Source organism: Euprymna scolopes, chromosome 8 (genome assembly GCF_053919585.1).
Source record: "Euprymna scolopes isolate OS-2025 chromosome 8, ASM5391958v1, whole genome shotgun sequence".
In the NCBI taxonomy this organism is placed as follows: domain Eukaryota; kingdom Metazoa; phylum Mollusca; class Cephalopoda; order Sepiida; family Sepiolidae; genus Euprymna; species Euprymna scolopes.
This window is the reverse complement of record NC_136489.1, coordinates 52,577,375-52,598,731: the sequence shown is the minus strand read 5'-3', so window position 1 is coordinate 52,598,731 and position 21,357 is coordinate 52,577,375. Positions and strand designations below refer to the sequence as shown.

Here is a 21,357-nt window from a genome sequence, read left to right as displayed (position 1 = left end):
ATAATTGTGCTTAAAAGCAAAATAGCGTCTATTCACAGCTGAACATGCATCTCATTTCCTCTGATGATGATATATATATATATATATATATATATATATATATATATATATATATATATATATATATATATATATATTATAAATTACGTTATTGTTAGTATTTAAAACGAGGCATATTTATTGTAATATCCTTTCAGAATTTACCATCAGAAATATGCCAGTGTTTGTGTATTATTCAGGAATACAAACAAATACAAAAAAGAAATGTGATTACAAAGAGAGGAGCGAATTACAGACACGGTCAACAAGTGAAACATTCTCATCAAGCACTCGTCTCTACACCCACTGTCAAGAATTTCTTTTCATCCTATATCTGTATGTAAAACTGAATGAAAATTCCATGAACAAAGTTTATTTTCTAGAACTACCCGTCTGTAAAACAAAATACCACAGGTCTGCTTCCCAACTGACGATAACATAGTAATTTTAAAATCGGATGAAAACAATTCTTTTGATGAGCCAGTTTCCTTAAATAATCCAATCCTACTAATTTCCACTGTGACCGGTCATCATAGGTATTTTCACAGGTCACCTGACACTCATCCTCATCTTTGAGTGGCCTTTGAGCTTTGATATGTAGTAAACACCTTGTAAAAAGCATTAAATATTAACAAAGAAACAAGATCATGTAGAAACGTATACTGATATAAATTTGGAAGAATGGGAAAGTATAGGCGGGGGAAGTGTGAACAAGGTAATCGTTTAGATAAGAAGAATGTGATATAAGTTAATAAAAAAGCATTTCAGAACATGCGTATACAAATATTGATATTAACCCAGGACCTGGACCTTACTGAACAGATAAGAATGTAGATTCAAAAAGGTCAGGCAAACAGTGAACGATATGAACGATAACGCCTTAGTAGTGAATCAATGTATGTAGTTCAATATAAATTTGAAAAAAAAATAGCATATCACTCGCTTTCTCAAAATTGAATCCCTGTCAGCACAATTTTCTTCTAAATCAGACAGAGAATTATGTTATCAGAGGTGATATTGACTTTGCTTTAACATTGACCCAAGAAGACGATGAAGTGGTAAACCAGCCCACACTACAGGGGCTTAAATGCGGCCTTTGGGCAGACGCTGGTTGGACCTCCATGGTTTTTCCCCTGTATATATTTTTTTTTGTACATAGTCCCCTAAATTCTCAGGGACTTTTATCCTCTTTTAAATGGCAATCGCTTGTGCGTTTATTCTTTGCCAATTTAATGAAAAAAAATGCTTTAATGCAACAAATAGCACTCTACTTGAGATCTAATCCCTAAAACTACTCTGCTTAACATTCACAGGCAACATGAATTAAAACAACTACATTGAGGACATTGCCAAGGCTGCTGAAAAGAAGCTGGGAAGCCTTCCACTCGAATGGTTTATTCCCTCGGACTTCTAGACTTTAGAATTTTCTCACTGTTTCACTGATTGTACTGACATGCAAAAATTTAAATGTACTGTGAACACATATCTCATTGTTCAACGCCTCATAGTTGCCTGTTTGACACGATTCCTGACAGTAGCTTCTTACGTCCAAATAGAGTGATAAAGAGTACAACAAAACGTAAAAATAAAATTTGAAAATAATATTAAAATGTTTGATGTATCGGTTGAAATTTGAGATGTTATTAGAAATTTCCTTTAAGACAATCTACTTATTCTTCTTAAAAAAATAAACATGTAAACTTTCAACCATATACTGTACTGAAACGGCACTCACCTTATGCGGGTTGAACCCACTTCTTTTGAAGGAGGAAGTTTCATGGGAGTATGAAATTCACAAGCAGTCCACAGTCCCATAGTAAATAATAGTTAGCAAAAAATGATGGAAAATAAATATTTAACTGCACTGTAAAGAACCACATGTTAATACTCATTTTAATCTGAATGCTTATGGTTGGTTGGTTGGTTGTTTTTGTTTTACGGCATATCAACCCTTTTCAGGTTATTTAATGCCAAATCCAGTTATTTTAAAGAAAAATTTTTTAATAGAATATTTTTTTCAAGTCGGTTTCTATTTAAACCATAGTTGCGACCCTAACAAGTACTACCACTCAGGGTCAAAGTGGACCTCGGAGCAATGGCAATTAAAGAGTGGCTCCACACTCCCCAAAGCCCGCAAGCTGGGGCCTCACCATCGGATATAGTTTAAAGTCATAGCTAGGACCCCTGAATGCTATAAGATTTTTATAAATTATTATAATTATATCAAACACAATTAAAAATCCGACGTCAGAACTTGAGAGATTTTTTTTATATTTCAGATGGTAATAATCACGTTGACACACCGGTTCCCGTCAAATCACCGAAGTTAAGTAACGTTGAACCTGTTCAGTACTAAAATAAATGACTAATTTGAGAATTCCAGGCGCCGTATGTAAGAGGACGTCCACACCTCCTTGCATGAGTTGCAAAAATCTAACGTCGCATGTATATCCTAACGATGATAAATATGCGACTGGGGACCGCTTGTAAATGTCATATTTCCATGAAACTTCCTCCTCGGGAGGAATCCGGTTAACCCCAAAATAGGGCTAATGCCGTTTTACACACACACACACACACACACACACACACACACACCTATGATAAAAACGATTAACAAAAAAAGACGTTTGAGAAGACTTTATATAGTTGAAAGTTTGCTCATTAATTTTCTTAATAAATATTTTTTTTTAATTTCATCCGTAATTTTTCGGAATTAAAGTTGTGTTACACAGATGGCCAGTATTGTGTCATACTTTTTCTGATATGTTGATATTAGTTTCGCATACTCGTCGGCGGTTACTAATGTAACGAAATGCGGACGAGCGTATAGCAGCTGTGTGCAAATGACTGATCCGTGTGCAAGAGAGACGTCACAGCAAGGAAAAAGATTATAAAAAGAAAGTGTGCGCAGACCAATGATGATGTTAGAGAGAGAGGGCAGTAAAAGGCACGTGCTAAACATGGCCGGATATGAAAGTACTTGTACATAAAACTGTTTAGCTGGAATAAAAAATAATCGAATTTGTTTTTCTTGTCTGTTTTCTCCTTGCTCCGGTGTCTACAAGTTAACCATTAACCGCTACGTCACGAAATTTTTTTCCACAAAGACCGAAGCGTAGTTGTTAGAGTACTTCACAAATTTACGTTGTTAAAGTTACACTCTCCTGAGGTTGAAAGTTCAATTCTCAGTGCAGGCCACACTCAAAATACAATTGCGAATAATTTAGGGCTTCTACCAAGCCATGGCTGATAGAACGAGAGCATGATACGCCGTGAATTAAATAAAGGGTTCTGTTCAAAGTTTCGCGCAGAATCCCGAACTTGACAGAAAGATTGCCGAGTTCCACAAAATACACCTGAAGAAAGCCGGAAGTTATATCGACCGAGAATTTGAAATTCAGAAATATGTTGTTCACTTAGAAGCCGTGATAAGTTTGAAATATTGAAATCATTAAAAGTTGAATACCTTTTCAATATAAGAATCGTTATAACTAGTTTTTAGTAGCCACTTTTAACTAAACAATGTATTACATTCTTCGTTGTGACCTCATACGATCTTAATGAAGAAATAATTAATCTACAATCTGTTGGGGTTTTTTTACACATTAAACGCATGGAAAGAATAAATTTATTTTGAACATAAAATCCGAATTATAAAATAAAAAATTTATTTTGATTTTCTAACAATCTGTTTGGCTTGCTAATGTTTAAAAAAAGAACTCTCGTAAAGATAAAAATTCAAGCAACCCAAACATAGAAATAGTTATCGTTTTAAAAGTGTTCAACATACAAATCTAAATATCTATAAAAGTGAAACTGTCTGCGTGTATGTGTGTTTGTGTGTATATTTGCCCTACCAAACTACTCTATACATTTTCAGTGTACAGATTCGAGATTTGACATAAGGGGTATTGAGATTTGGGAAAATCTTTTTAATCGATTTTCGGCCAGAAATTTGGCTGTCAAGGTGTCAAAGTTCAACGATTTGTACATTTGAAACTCTACCAAACTCCTCCGACAATTTGGGGTCTAAACACTTGAAATTTTAAATGTAGGTTACTTGGACATAGATCAAACTTTATAGCTTGATTTGAGCCCAAAACAATGAATGTTAAGGGATCAAAGGTTACCTGGACAAACTTTTAATATATATATATATATATATATATATATATATATATATATATATATATATATATATATATAGATGCTCACAAAATTATGAACAGCAGATAGGGCCCGAGCAAAGCAAGGCTGAACTGTTAGCATCGAAAACAAAATAAGAAAAAAGATTTTTAGCATTGAACCACTGTATTAGAACAAATAATATTGTTGATCATATTATATCTTTAATATAATATATCGATAGAAACATACTAACAGATATGGAAAAGAGTCCTTCCAAAAGGAAAGCCTCTTATTTTTCCTCATGAAGTTTACAAGCTATGCAGATGAAAAAATGGCCCCATTATAACGGGCGACCATTTATACTTCAGAATTTATTTGTCTACATAGTCACCACCATTGCCAATGCATATTTTTCAGCGATGAAGGATGAGCATCCGGAGTGTGCTTTATCATATGGGAATCGTTACAAAAGTAAAGCCTCCTATTTTTTTAACTCAGAAAGTTGAAGAGTTACGAAGACGAAAGTGATGCTATTAAAATGACATGCAGAATTTCAAGTGTAGTATGAACAGCTATCTCGCTGCTCAACTCCATACATAGTATTTCTGTAGATTTAGTTCCAAATGGCAATGTGCAGTTGAAGTAACAGTAAAATATACATACACATATATATATATATATATATATATATACTCACACGGTCGATATTCCATGTCACCAAGTTTGCTTCCATCAAAATTCTTGTTGATATAAGCGTTGCTAATGATGCCGGAGTTTTTGGAAAAAAAGTCCTTCTCCGTTTGTAATTGATCCTCTAATGTCTTCATGGTGATGATGATGGTGAGGAGTAGGAAGGGGAAGAAGATGGTCGTTGAGTTTTTCAAGAATATCTAAAAAGATAATTGATCACAAAGATGATTAATGCACATACTCAACAATTTATTTGTTAGAAGTAAAAACAAGTATACACATTTGCTTCTCCATGATATATATAATAAGGTTGGTGCAAAAATAATGTCGTTTTTTGACGTTCCACTGCACATAAAACACGACATTATTTTTGCACCAACCATATGTATATATATATATATATATATATATATATATATATATATATATATATATATATATATATTCACGATATCAGGGGGATACAAGAATCAGCATTAAAAATAAAAAGAGGAATACAACTGCATTAGGTGATTGGGTTGGGGAACTTAATAGAAATAATGAAGGTTTTGAATTAAAATGGTCAATAGTGGATAAGGGGAGGAATATAGCCCTGGGAAATCAAAAAGGTGCAATGTATGTTTATTGGAAGCCTTTTACATAGTGAATTTTAAAGAGGAAATTTTGAATAAAAGACTACATGCCATACAGGAGTGTCTTCACAGGAATGGGTTTCTGCTATCACGCCTTAAATGTAACTGAGGTATAACTTTTTGCAACAATAAGGATCCTCGGATGCAAGGATTAAATTCTAATGTAGAGTTAAATAGCTGGGAATGATGTAACTTAAATGAAGGATCTAATAAGCAAATATAGTTTCTATTATTCTAAACTGGGTAAGCAATGTAAATAAAGTATAAAGCTTATCTAAGAATGGAAATTTTGTTCCATAACGGTGAGCATTTTTTGTATTTAGTTGTAGCAGTATTGATGGTGAAATAAGTGATACCCTCTTCAAATCAATAAAACAACTTAACAATAAACCAGCAATTATTATTAAAAAAATAAATTAGGACTTTAATTTAATTTAATTTTTTTTGTCATGTGACATATAAAGTTTGTAGAATTCATGCTGGTTTATTTATTTATTTACTTTAACCTTTGTTCTAAAGGATTTTACCCATAAATGCAAGGAAAGACACCTTCTCATCTGACTGAAACACATTTGCAGCTATTGGGTTGGTTTTCTGTCAGAATAATAATTAGAGGATATATACTATTTTGTTTAGATACCCAAAAATACAACACACGAATCGTAATTTTGGCTTTGAAGGCATGAGCAACCCAAGTTGTTATTGGATAAATAACAGATACAGGTTAACCCCATGGGTAAAAAAAAGGTTTTAAGATTAAAAATATAATTCATATTTTTAATTTGTTAAATAAGCTATCGTATCAATTTCTGTATCTGTTTCATTAAATTAATTATTAAATCATAGACGCTTTCTAGTAATCATCAGACCGAAAGCATCAAACGGGTTAATTATCTCCCTTTAGCTGTTATAGGAACTAATATTGACCTCTTTTCAACATAATATACTATTAGGAATTAACAACGTAATTGGATTATCTCCCTTCGCAATTGTTTTTTTTTAGTAACGATATGGAAACATATTTAATTAAAATGATAATGAATTTCAAAATATTAAATGATGATAAATAGATTATAATCATTTACTCGAAATGTTGTATGAGGAGTAATATATATAATGCAGTCTTTTTCTTTATTCTCATATTCAATTAAACATTAAACCTTAAATCTAAGTATTAAACAACCGGTAATTTATAAACATTACTTGCCACTAATGAGCAAGTACAAAACTAAAATTAACCGTAACGTTAATGCAAGATTGTTATGGCCATATTATAAATATAGAAATAAAAAAATTAAAAAAGTATTTTTTAAAATTAATTATATGAAATAAAGAAATAGAGAAATCTAATTTAGGAATTCAACGAATTGGATATATTAAAAAAAAAATTTTATGGCTAAGTTTTTTTTTTTGTGGAAACTTCTTATGACTTTGTTTTTAAATAAGGATACGAAAAAAATTAGGTGATATATTAATATTTAAATGGGAGGTTACCTTCAGAGTAAATGTTTTTCACATGCTCCTTTTCCGTTAAGGGATTTTATCTTTTTTTTTTATTTAAACAATGTTCTATTGTCAAGAGTGTTTTTATTCATAATGTCTGAAGAAATGCTAATTTTGTGAAAATTCTCAAACGCCGTAATGTTTGAAATTGTCGTTCTGGCATGGAAACAATTTTAACGTAAAATGAAATACACTTTTTGTTGCTATCAACACCTTATTTGAAATTTGAAGTCTTCATTTTGCTTATACAGTATATATATATATATATATATATATATATATATATATATATATATATATATATATATATATATATATATATATTGGAAAAGTAGGAATGCGACCATCTTGTGGCTAGTTTGGAAAATACGTGTCAGGTGGCTTGTGTTGAAATGATCGGGAATACATGTCTTTTCTTTCACCTGCAAAAAAACCTTGCGTTAAATTTCTTTACTTTGTTTCTTAACGCGACTCTCATTAACGTCGCAACTATTTCGTTGTTACATACACCCATCTGGTATTGACCATGTCAACGTTGCTTACCTCCGATGATCTAACGAGAACCAATGTGTCAACGTGGTCATAAGTTTCACGTGTATCATTATACGGAGAGATCACATTGTTGTATTTATTACCTCGCCTACATTTACGGATACGTCGAATTCGTTCAATATGAGATTTCTGATCCATTTCAATTCGTTTAAATTTACTTCATGGTCAGTAAACTGATTTCGAATACGTAGAAGTTCGTAATGTATTATCATAATGAACTTCTCTACGAAATATAATCTAAACAATGGTTTGGTGATATCAACGATAAAAATGTAAATTAAAACAACTAATGTTAAACAAATAAATTTCTTACCTACTAGCCACCGCGAGAATATGCGACACAAGATCGGAAAATGGGGACTGAATAATTAACGTAGAAGAGGTGTGTACTTTAGTTGTCACAAAACCCTGTCGGCATTTCCCGGGATGAGGAAGCTCGAGTGATTAGAGAGAAGATAGCTCAGTCCGACATATGTAAGGCCATCACCTACTAACAAAATGACACAAACTCTGTCGAACTGATTGGCAATAACGTAACCGCGATTTAGTATGAACAAATTAGACACAAGCTGTGTTAGGTAAATTTCTAAACTAATTTGTCTATAAAATATATCTTTCCGCCATTCTCTAAAAATATACACGGATGCAGACGCTTATGTAACACCATTTATCACAGAACGTTACACTGCGCGTCTAATAATGAAAGTGTAGTATCTGTCGTCATATTATGCTTTCCCTTTTCTGTCCTGACTCAGTAAGGATGAAAGATCCAGAGTAGCGCTTTTCGGTGAGCTGTATTTTTACCATATAAAAAATGACCTTGTATCTATGCCTTCGTTGGAAGGAAAATAAATAGGTTCACTTTGTGGCCGTCTACACAATGTCATACAGCATTCAAAAAAAAATAAAAGGTGTAAAGTAAAAGTCCACAAGACTTTGTTTTTGAATAAGTTCGGCTATTGGCCAATTACATCATTAACCTGTAAGAGAGTAATAACAACGAATCTGATTCGTATTTTGTCTAGACTAAACACTACTTATTTTACCTTAGCTAGGGAGGACTATCTAAAGTAACGTCCTAGAAAGGACTAGTTGTAATTTTGTACATAGACGCACTCAGTGCAGATCAAAATGGCACAAATCGCTTTACATATGTAGATAGCTGACATAGGATTCAAACGTAACGTAAGAGGCTTAAAGGCCTAAACACAAAAAGATATGAGAGGAAAGTAAAATAATGACGTCACGTTTTGTCGAGCTGAGAAAATATAGTGGCTTTAGAATGAATATGGACATGAGACCTTGCGCGAGGTACTTGGCCAGTAATGTTTTAATTACTGAAAAGAAAAACTGATCATTACGAAGAGCGAAACCTGCTAAGATATCTTTTCGTTGTGTCCACCTATTTATCTTTAATAAGATAGCGTATAAATTAAAATAACTCTCCCTCTCCTTCGTGAATCAATCCTTTCTAGAATTATAACCTTTAGAAACTCTAAACAAACGTTCCTTGTCTCCTTTCTGTGTGAAGAGAAGTTTTATTTGTATAGCTACATGGAGAGATGCTATACAACTTACGGAAAACGCGGAAGAGAAAGTCGAAACAAACACATGTTATATCGCCCCTTTTTGTTTTTTTATACATAAAATACTGGATTTATTCATAATAGTATCCTATTTCCAAGAGAAAGTAGATATAACATATGAGAAAAAGTTGGAATCAAGTATCCTCTTACTGTTATTTCAGATCCTTTGAAACAATAGCAGTAAGTTTTAATCTCTCCTTCACCAAGGTCAGGGGTTTTGGCGAAAATATCAGATATTTTTGTAATATATGCAAAACTTGGAAAACAAATGACTACGATTGAAGCATTTTATGGCTGTAAAATATGCCTAAAATAAACTCTGGATGATTGGTGATCCTCTACATGTGCAACCTAAATGGCAAATGTTACATATATAGTAAAACACCGGGATACAGCATTAATTCTTTCCGGGGTTGGGATCGTAAGGTACAATCGCCATATGGCGGGGCCTAAGCCAACTCTTATACATTAATATATATTAAAAATTCGTAACAAGATGCAGTACAATATATAATACACATGTGTATAATTAAATAACACTATAAATAACACCGTAAGGCGAGGAAAATACAGTAACCAGGGTGCGAAAACATCGTAATCCACATCGTAACCTGAAAAACTGTACCATAAGGCAACCGTGTCCCGGGGTTCTACTATATATATATATATATATATATATATATATATATATATATATATATATATATATATATATATATCAGACCGCCCGGCATTACCCGGTCGTAAAATACGCTTAAATGTGAGATTTTTAAGTTTGATTAACGCAGATAAATAAACAAAATGTTATGTCTTTGCTTTTGCGTCCATCACAAAACCGGAAGTGACGTAAGTTTTGATTAAGGCTAGTCAATCAAAATAAAGGGATAACTTTCGAATATATCGGCAAAAAAGCGACCCCTCCCTGTAGAAAAGTGCCCAGTTGAGGGAGAAGGAATTAATGTTTTAGCAACTTTTTAGATATATATATATATATATATATATATATATATATATATATATATATATATATATATATATATATATATATATATATACTGTGTATGCAAAATCAAGACTTCAAAACAAGGTGTTGATGGCAACAAAAAGTGTATTTCATTTTATGTTACAATGGTTTCCATGTCCAGTTCGACAATTTCAAGTATTATATCGTTTGAAAATTTTCAAAAACCGGTATTTCTTCAGACTTTATGAATAAACACACTTTTGGCAATGGGGCATTTTTTGAAGAAAAAAGGGGAAAATCTCTAACGGGAAAAGCATGCGAAAAACATTTACCTTTGCTGCGGTTACGGAAACAGCCCATTTAAATATTAATATATCGCCTAATTTTCGTATCCTTACTTAAGAACAGAGTAATGATAAGTTTCTACAGAGAACCCTAAGCCATTTAAAAAAAAAATTATATATGCAAAAATGTTACGGTAAGTTTTAGTTTCGTATTAGTGGTAAGTAATGTCTATAGATTATCGTTATATTAGTACTTGGAGATAAGGCCATTGTAGGTTTAAAATTTAACTGAATACGAGAATAAATAAAATGGGTGTATTAAATAGATATAAATCCTTGTACAACATTTCGAGTGAAGTGTTCTAATCTATTTATTATTATTTAATGTTTTAAAATTCATTGTTATTTTACTTGAAAAATGTTTTTATATCGTTACTAATGCTCAATTATGAAATGTGATAATTTTGTAGCTTACTCCCTAAGTTAACCATATTGGGCTTAAACAACATTGGTATATAAACATTTACTGAATTACACGAACTCAGTATATTAGATATGTCTCTCTCTCTCTCTCTCTCTCTATATATATATATATATATATATATATATATATTATTTATATATTTATATATATATTATTTATATATATATATATATATATATATTATTTATATATATATTATTTATATATATATATATTAATATATATTTTTTTATTTATATATATTTATATTTATAGTTATATATTTATATATATTTTATATATATATATATTATATATATTTATATATATATATTTATATTTGTTTATATATATATTTATATATATATTTATATATATTTATATATATATATATTTATATATTTATATATATTTTTGTATTTATTTATTTATATATATATATGTATATATTTATTTATACTTATATATATTTATATATATATATTTATATATTTATATAATATATATATATTTATATAAATATATATTTGTATTTATTATATTTATATTTATATATATATATTTATATATATATATATTTATTTATATTTTTATATATATTTATATATATATATTTATATAATATATATATTTATATATATATTTATATTTATTTATATATATATTTATATATATATTTACATATATAAATTTACATATATATATTTATATTTATTTATATATATATATATTTATTTTTATATGTATATTAATATATATATACATATACATTTATATATAAATATATCTATTTATATACATATATTTATATGTATATATATATATATATATATTTAAGAGCAAATAGTTAATAAAACATGTTAAAAAACACTTTGAAAAAGGGTTAAAAACATATTTAATCTGAAAAGGAAACACGTAATTAGTTGATACTTCTTAATCCGCGGAATTTCGAAGAAATACTTTCCTTTTCATCAGAAGGTAGGAATTGGCAAAATGCGGGATCGGGTTTTGCATACAAAAGTATTTGATGAAACTGCAAGTAAGTTAAAGATGGCGAAGAAAAGGGTGATTTCACGTGAATGGATAGTAAGGTGAAAGGTAAGGTATCCAATGACGGTAAAATCCAAAAATGTAAGTCCAAGAAAGTTAATTTAATTTTCCATTCGCACAAGTAAAATTCAAGGAAATCGCGTAATTAGAATATGGTCCAAAATAATTCAAAAGGCCGAAATCCGTGGAATAATTCACAAATATGTACAAGGAAGGGGGGAAAATTCTAATAATAATAAAAGAAAAATAAGATTTTAACACGGCTGCCGAGAACAATTGTGTATGCAAAATCCGATCCCGCATTTTGCTAATTCCTACCCTCTGACTTCAAAGTGTTTTTTAACATGTTTTATTAACTATTTACTCTTATTATAAGCTCTATCCCCAACTTGGTTTTATCGAGCTTTTACATATACTGGAGTTTACTTTATAAATATTAATTCTTTAATATTTATTATATACTTTTGTTTTATCATCTTGGATCATTTTGGTAAATTTGATTGTAATTTTATATATATATATATAGTAATTTATAAAATATGTATGGCAATTAAGCTACACTGAATATTCGGCGTTTCATCCACTCTAGGATTCGTCAGGCTTATGCGCGAATTCTGTGGTTGTTTATCGTTTTTATATGGTCCTCTTCTGTTGGGAATTTTAGTTAGCCAATCAGCTTTCTAGTATCCACAGCGCCCCTTCCTATCAGCCAATGGGCATGCATTTTATCGAACAAAGGATGTTTTAAAACTAGTTTAGTGGTTTAAGGCAGACATTTTCTTTTTTATATATATCTAAATATACATATGTGTACATACATATATGCACATATATATATACATATATATATACATACATATATGTGTGATCGTTTATGTATATTCATGTTTATTTATTTTATTTATTTGTTTATTTTCTATTGATTTTGTTAGTTTTAAAACTATTTTGTATCGCTATCCTAGAGTAAATTTTATTTTGTGAACACAGCTATTTGCTATTTCTCTTCTACTGTTTAATAGATTTTGGGGTTCTTTAAAGTACAGGATAGCAAATTTTTCATGAAGGCATAATTTACATGGGTCGTCTAAATGCCTACACGTGGTAGGTTGTCTTATTATTTTCCATTTGACTACCGGCGAATGTCCGCTTTCTTTGAGTTCCCAGTATGTATTTGCTAGTGCTGTTTTTATACGGTGTTTTTATTGTTGGCAAGAAGGCTGATTGGCTAACTAAAATCCTCAACAGAAGAGCATTTTTGAAGTAAATACTTAAAGTTCACGTATAAATCTATACTTTCGTATATAAATTTTATGTGAGTAAATGAAGTAGTTATATATATATATATATATATATATTTTTTTTTTTTTTCAAGGTGGTCACCACTTTTCAAAGCCCGGAAGCCACTCAGGGATAAGGGTTATTGCGTGTGCAGTACGTTAGTGTTGAGATTTGATAAATTGTCTAACTTAAAGGGGCGGTTCATCAAGAATTTGTTTATTTTGGACTTGAAGACTTCCAAGCTGTAGTCAAGTGGGAAACCGGCAAACGGAACTATATTTTACGTTATTTTATATATATATATATATATATATATATATATATATATATATATATATATTAACGTAACTCAGGAAATTGCAAAGAATTTCGAATGGTATCCATTATTTGGTCGGCGGTGGTATCATGCTTTCGTTTCTTCAACCATGAGTTGGTAGAAGTCCTAAGTAATTCGTCGTTGTATGTCGAATGTCTCCTAAACTGAGGATGTAGTATTTAATCTCCCCCAGTAGAGTATCTTTTTAACATAGAGGTCACCACTTATCAAGGCCCGGAAGCCACTCGGGTATAAGGGTTATTACGTGTACAGTAATCAGTGGGATAGTATCGTAATAATCGTTAGTATTGGAGATTTGATAAAGTGTCTTACTTAAGGGGGCGGTTTGTCAGGAATTTGTTTATGTTGGATTTGAAGACATCCAAGTTGTAGTCAGGTGGGAAACAGGCAAACGGAACAGAGTTCCACAGTCGTACACTTCTAAGAAAGAAGCTCTGCTCATGGAATCTACGCTTGGATTAAGGCACAGATAAAGTGTGGGGAAAATTAATGACAGTGGTTTCAGCTAGACGGCTGTTTTTCATGAAAGATTTGCGAGGAAGGACCAGAGATTGAAGCTCAGACGATCACTTGCTATGAAAATAACGATAAAAGAAAGACAGGCTCGCAACGTCTTTCTGTGGGAGAGAGGCGGCAGGGAAGAGAAAAGGGCATCCCCCACTAAGCCACGAATCTATTTTGTACTAGCATAGTCTGTTTTTAGCAGCTCCTAGACAGATGTGGCAGCAGTACTCCATCCTTGGACGTACTTGGCTTTTATGCAGATAGAGAATTGCATCAGTAGTGAGATATCTTCTGGAGCTGTAGAAGGATCCCACCATCCTCCCAACAAACCTGATGTACGTGTGCCATTTTAGATCAGGAGTAAAGGTCAACCCACAAGCTTGTCAAAACATGAAGACTTTCCAAGACGAGAGCCATCCATTTCAATTGATGCCAGATGGGGCTCAGAGCGTTGATGATGTAAAGATAGGAGGTTGGTTTTAGATGCATTAAAAGTAACCAGCCACGTATTCACCAACTGTACCACGCGCTCAAGATCAGAGGAGAGAAAATCGGAGAGAACTTTGTCATTTACACCTTTGATGTGTTGCCATAGATGGTCGTGTCATCAGCATAAATGTCAACGAATGATTTAAGTATGTGTTTTGAGAGATCATTGATGTAGATCAGGAAGAGAGTTGGGCCTAGGATTGACCCCTGAGGGACTCCAGCATTAATACTGTGGGCCTTTGATTTCTGCCTATCAACCACTACTCTTATGAGCCTATCAGAGAGAAATGATTTAATAATTGAGAAAACATTTCCAGTTATACTGTAGCTGCAAATCTTGTGAAGTAGACCCTTATGCCATATCTTATCGAAGGCCTTTGATATGCCAAGAAACAATTGACCTAGAAAGGAAGCCTTTGTCGAGAGGTGCACTAATCCTATGAGATATAACCGTTAGCACATCTGCTGTAGATCTAGCAGAACAGAAACCATATTGCATGTCACTAAGAAGGTTGTTTCTGCTGTGGTGGTTGACTACTTCTCTATTTAATATGGATTCCAGCAGCTTACTCCTAACACACAAGAGACTTATTGGTCTGTACTGAGGAAGATGACTTATCACCTGAATTCTTAAATACAGGGCATACTGATGAGCTTTTCCAGGGTATTGGAAAGCACTTCTCCTTAAGGCAACGCTTAAACAGTTTTGTAAGTATGGGGGCAAATTCTGGTGAGAGCTTTTTCAGCACTATAATTGGAATGCCGTCAGGGCCAGTTGCTTATGGAATATAACTTGCAGCTATATTTCACCAAATACTTTATCCACTATGCCATGAGTCCTAGTAGTCAAAATAATCCAAATAATCCGAATGCAAACATTAGTTTCAAGTAATCAATAACAAATACAAGATTGAAGAGTTTCCAGATCTCAGTCTCATGTCAAATATTTTGCTCCTGATTCTAACTTGAGACTCGGCACTACTTGTGTTTCAAAGTAAATAGATGTTTTAAAATAAGTTAAAACACTTAACCAAGTAGGTAGAAGAGCCTTTGGTAATGTTTATTTCTTATATATTGGTTTTTTGAAAAGAAAAACATATATCGAAGAGTTTGTGACTGCATTTTACCAAATTGTAAGAACGGAATTATAGCGAAACTTTATGAATCTTGTAAACTTACTCTTTTCACAAACAGAACAGACATTCGACTGAATTCCAATAAGTTGTTACTCACATACAGATGAACCTCATATTATTAGTATAGTTTAATCACATTTTGTTGTCCATTTAAAATAATCATAAATAAACGCATCTCTTATTATTAACAACTAAATGTAAGGTCTTATGCGTAATACAGGTTTTAAGAGAAAGTTTTCCTAATAAAACGTAATCTCAGCTAAAAATAGATGATTTTAAAGCTTGTAAAGATGTATAAAATTACATAATACGCAAGGATCATTTAGTAGAAAATAAGAAAGAAAATGTTATTTTAATTAGAGTTTTTTAATGTAGCTATGTGAACAACGCTATTTTATGTGGGTTATTTAAAATGAATTTTATTATGAAGCTGCGAGAAGGCTTCCTTTCGTTGGTGACACTTTAAGCATTTTGCAGTATGGACAATACAACGAGTATGTGGTCAAAAGCAAATCTAGTACATATAGTAAAAGACAGAAATGGCTGGCATGAGATGCGTCTCGATAATCGTTCAAAAATCGAAAATTAAACAAAATACTAGTAGAACATTGCATTTTCGCACGATTGATGGCATTTATTGGGTGGGTTGCAACCCGTATTTAATTTAATTTTCGATTTTTGAACGATTATTGAGATTCTCAGATGACCGTTTTATGTTAGCTATTTTTTCTGGTTTAAACTTAAGACTCAGTACTGCTTGTGTTCTGAAGTAAATAATTTTTTTTTAATGTTAAAACACAAAAAAAAAATCCAAGTAGGTAGAAAAGTTACATATGTCGCCTTTGGTGACATTTATTTGTTATAAATTTGTTTTTTAATCACATTTTTGTTTTGTTTGTTATAATGTTTAATGTGGAGAAAGTTAAACGAAAAATAATTCGACATAATGTTTACTGCATTATCAAAGATAAAACGATTGGAAATTAAAAACAATTTAACATATTTTTTAAAAACAGGTGCATTTTTAAATCTCTATTTCTGCTACTATATATAAAATGAACTGTGTGTGTGCGCGCGTGTGTGTGTGTGTGTGCGCGCGTGTGTGTGTGTGTGTGTGTGTGTGTGTGTGTGTGTGTGTGTGTGTGTGTGCGTGTGTGTGTGTGTGTGAAAGAGAGAGAGAGTTCCCTTTGGACTTAAAAACGGCTTTCACATGAAAGTACTTTATACGCCTGGAGTGTTCTTAAATAAGTTTTGTATCGGAATGTCTTCGATAAGTATCGATAATAGATAATCTATATAATCCCATGAAAAAAGAAACAAGCGATTTTGATCAAAGTTAATACCTTACACAGCCTAACATCACAAGTGCATTTGGGAAGTTTAATAAGCACATAAACCGAAAGACCCGACATATAAAATCAACAGTACATTCTTTGATATGACAGGGGCGTGTTCGAAATGGATGTTTCTGTTTAAAGCACAATTACATATGTAGTAAGGCCATGCATATAAAATTATTAGTAGGGTTTGACAGAGACACATTTGAAATCAATGTTTTCTGTTTAAAGCACAATTGAAGCATGATACTTGACTTTTTAAATTTAAACTTTATTTTAAGTCATTATATATAAAATAATTTTATAAAATCCACAGTAGGTTCTCTATAGTGCAATGTAGACTACGATATATTGTGGACTAAGTCACTGTAGGGGGAAATGTGAACCTTCCTCCCGGTGCACTGCGATGGGTCCCCGACTAGAGCAAGCAATCAATCGTTTTGATTAAAAAATGTGCGATTTCACAGATTTCAATGATAATGAAAAAAGAAGTGTGAAACAATCGTTGATCATAATTCAATCCCAGATAATATCGGGTCTCCCTGCTAATAATTAAATACACTTTAAACAAATATAAAACTTCACCACAGTATTCTCCTGGCAATTTTTTTTTCTTTTTAAATATACATATCCAAATGTAAAATGTATCTTTCGGAAAAGAAAATACGGTCACTTTTGAACCAGTTTTATAAATCCGACGGCTATTTCTTTGAGAATTGAAACAGAAAATTAGTATCCTTGTAATAGTCGTCTATCACACAACGGTGACCATTGTATGTTATTCTATAGCGTCAGCAGGTCACATGACTTATGTGAAACGGTCTCCTATTTACGATGGCCATGGCACAACCTTATTTTAAGTGGGTTTCTTTCAAATGAATTTTATGGTGGAGCTTTGGAAGCGCTTTCTTTCGTTGATGGTGCTTTTTTAAAAATCTGTTCGTTTTACGTGAATATTTTATGCGGATATCTGTCTATATATCTATAAAAGTGAGAACATGTATGTGTGTATGTGTGAACACTTCTCAATCTATATACTCAACGAATTCTTGATCTACAGACTTTAAAGTTGGTATATGGTATATAGGGTATTCAGACATATGGAAAACTTTTTAATCGGTTTTCGTCCGGAAAGAAGTGCTACCAAAAAGGTCAAAATTAAAAGAATTGGTACTTGGGGATTATCTCATTTTTATCTTAAACTGTTTCATGAATGTGCATTGCGTGAATCGTTCACCTGACGGATTTCTTATGTTAAGAATAAGTATATTTGAAAACACTTTTAAAGATTGTGTCAAACTAGCCTACTGGTTGTAGTACTTGATTCAGCGTCTTTAGATTTTGGTTTCGATTTCAGCTCGAGTATTTTGTTTTTTTTTTTACTTGCAAGAATTGAACTGTTTAGAAAAAATAATACTGGCATGCACATCTCTCAGTTTCTTTCCGTTTTTTTTTTTTACTTCATTTAAAAGAAAATAATGTTATGTTTTATACCTACGGTATTTCTGTTAATAATAAATACGAACTCTGCATTAATTAAAATTATAAATAAATGAATAAATGATTTTCATAATTATAATCCAACATCTATGGCAAACATTTTATTCATTCATGTTTGTTGACAAGTGTAAATTCCGCTACTTGAAACAATGAGGTTCTGAATTTTTAAGATGAGGATTGATAATTCGTATTATTTGGATTATTCAGACTACTGTTCGCATCTTAGGTGTTCTCACAACGTTTTGGTCGATTCTTCGGGTGTATTTTTCTGATCTCAGGAATTCGGGAATTCAGGCGGAACCCTTTATTTAATCCACTGGCATGTTTTAGTTCTGTCAGTCATAAACACTTCAAAGTAATTCGTAATTATATATTGGGACTCGCTCGCACTGAGGATTCAACCTTCAATTGCCAGAAGAGTGTCATTTACAAGTAAATTTTACCAAGTACTTTAGCTGTTACGCCACTGGTCTTTGCAGATTCCCGAGTTCAACAGAAAAATTCCGAGTTCGATAAGATACACCTAAAAAGGTTTGGAGGTCTCGCTGAATAATACGGGTGCTCCTTGATATATCCAAAGCCTTTGACAAAGTTAGGCATGAGGAGGGGCTGCTAATAAAAATTAAATCGTACGGTATAACTGGACATATACTAAATATAATTAGATACTTATTAGACAATAGAACCATCCAGGTTGTCATTGATGGACGTCCATCCAAGCAGCATAACATTAATGCAGGAGTGTTTCAGTGGTCGATCCTTGGGCCACTATTATTCCTGATATTCATAAAAATCTTCCTGGTAATATTGTGTCCGAGATGGGTATATTTGTTCATGATACAACACTCTATGACATGCACGAGGGACGAACGAATGTCCATAAACTTAAGACAATGGCAGGACGTTAGAAAATGGCCTCCAGACAGTAGTTGAACGGGAAAGCAAATGCATGGTAGCATTTAATGCTAGTAAAACTAAGCTGCTCTCCTTTAACAATTACAAGACGCTTCTCCAACCACCGATATCCATGACTAATAACACCCTACCTGAGAATTCTACCTTCAAATCTTACACCTAACATTCACGGGCAATATGAACTAAAACAAATATATTGAGGGCATTGAGAAGGCTGCTGCAAAGAAGGTGGGTCCCCTCTATCGAGTTAAAAAACTACTCACGCCTGAGAGTATACCGTACCTCTACAAGGCCACCATTAGCCCATGCACAAAGTATTGTTGCCACATCTGAGCAGGCATATCTACCACTAGCCTCTCCCTCTTGGATAGGGTCCAAAAAGAGTTTTCAATCTAATAGGTGCCACTTTGTCAACTAAGCTCCAACTCCTGTCCCATCGCCGCAATATTGCATCTCTGTGTTTGTTTTACAACCATTTTAATGGAATGTGCTCTGATGAACTCGTTGCTTTTGTGCCTCCTCGACGTACATGTCCCCGACAAACCCACATAGTAGCAAAACCTCACTCCTTTACTGTTGAGTTCCCTAAATGCAAGAAAGTCTTCTACTCTAACAGTTTCTTCTCGCGAACTGCTAGACTTTGGAATTCCCTCCCTGCTACCTGCTTCCGTTACTGTACTAATAGAAGTTTTTATGTGACATAAACCAACATTTTGCTTATCTTTCTTAGACCTGGTTATAAATAGTAACTCCTTACGTCGAAGTGCCGATATGCCTTGTTTGGTGCGAAGGTGAATAAAAAAAAGGAGAAAAAAATTAGTAGGTTGAATAAACCCTGTTTAGCTTTACAATATGAACAAAGAGGTTGAGTCTTCTATTAATTATTTTTCTTCTTGCCGCATTATATTTTCATGTATTTATTTGATCTGAGCAAAAGGTTTCTAATTATTCTGAAAAGACACGGTGCTAGCTTAATAATAACAGTTTTCTTTTCTGCATAACGAAACAGATTTGTAAAAAGAAAAAGTGATATCTTAAGATGTTTTAGGAGCTGTCTTGCATGGAAAATAAATATTTAGACCTTGGAATATAACTATAGTGTTATTCTTATATATATATATATATATATATATATATATATATATATATATATATATATATATATATATATCATTATCTTAGTACTGGCAACATAAAAGTGCTGCAAAACTGTTCTGTTCGTTGTATTAATTTTACTTTCCAGGTACAAGTATATAATTCATATATATAATTTTGTAATTAATACGTATATATATATATATATACAGTTGTGCCCGATATTATTCATACCCCCCCTTGAAAATTGAGTTTATTAGGTGTAACTTTGTTAGAATTTATTGTTTACGTCCATATTGATACATATTCTTAATAAACCTCTTCTGATCATTTTCGTCATTTTAAAATCTCGGGATACTTGTAATAAAAGAAATATACAGCTATTTATAAAATCTGCAATGTTCAAAAATAATCATACCCCCTTATTTTTTCAGTATTAATCGAGTTTCTGACTTTGTTTCCTGTTTGATTCTTATTTTGAATGCTTTTATACAACCTTTGATTAATTTCATTTCGTTTTTTGCATTTTTCAGAAATTAAAATGATATCAACTGAAAACCAATAAAAGAATAAAAATTATTAGAATGGGGAAGAAAAAAGAGCTTAGTAATGATCTTAGGGCTAAAATTGCGAATTCACATAAGGATGGTTTAGGTTAAAAGTCAATTTCCAAGAAATTTGAGGTCCCTACAGCAACAGTACAGAGCATCATCAAAAAATTCCAGAGCCACCACACAACAAACAACTTGATTGGTAGAGGAAGGAAAAGGAAACTGTCTGCTAGAGCCACCAGGAATATTGTAAGAAGTGTTAATGCAAATCCAACACCCACTACTAAGGACATTTTAGAAAATCTGGAGTCTTCTGGCATA

General features: G+C 32.1%; 1 protein-coding gene across 4 annotated transcripts in view; it reads right to left on the bottom strand.

Moving 5' to 3' along the window:
* LOC145283567 (equilibrative nucleoside transporter 1-like) overlaps positions 1 to 21,357 on the bottom strand; it is a 190,972-nt gene that overhangs the window by 102,001 nt on the left and 67,614 nt on the right. For 3 of the 4 annotated variants that reach the window (XM_080132471.1, XM_080132473.1, XM_080132472.1), the window contains exon 2: positions 4,868 to 5,060. The exons of the other annotated variant lie outside the window; for it this stretch is intronic. In XM_080132471.1, coding sequence (XP_079988597.1) covers positions 4,868 to 4,997 — 130 coding nt within the window. In that variant the 5' untranslated portion in view covers positions 4,998 to 5,060. The remainder of the gene's footprint in view (positions 1 to 4,867; positions 5,061 to 21,357) is intronic. 4 annotated transcript variants of the gene reach the window in all.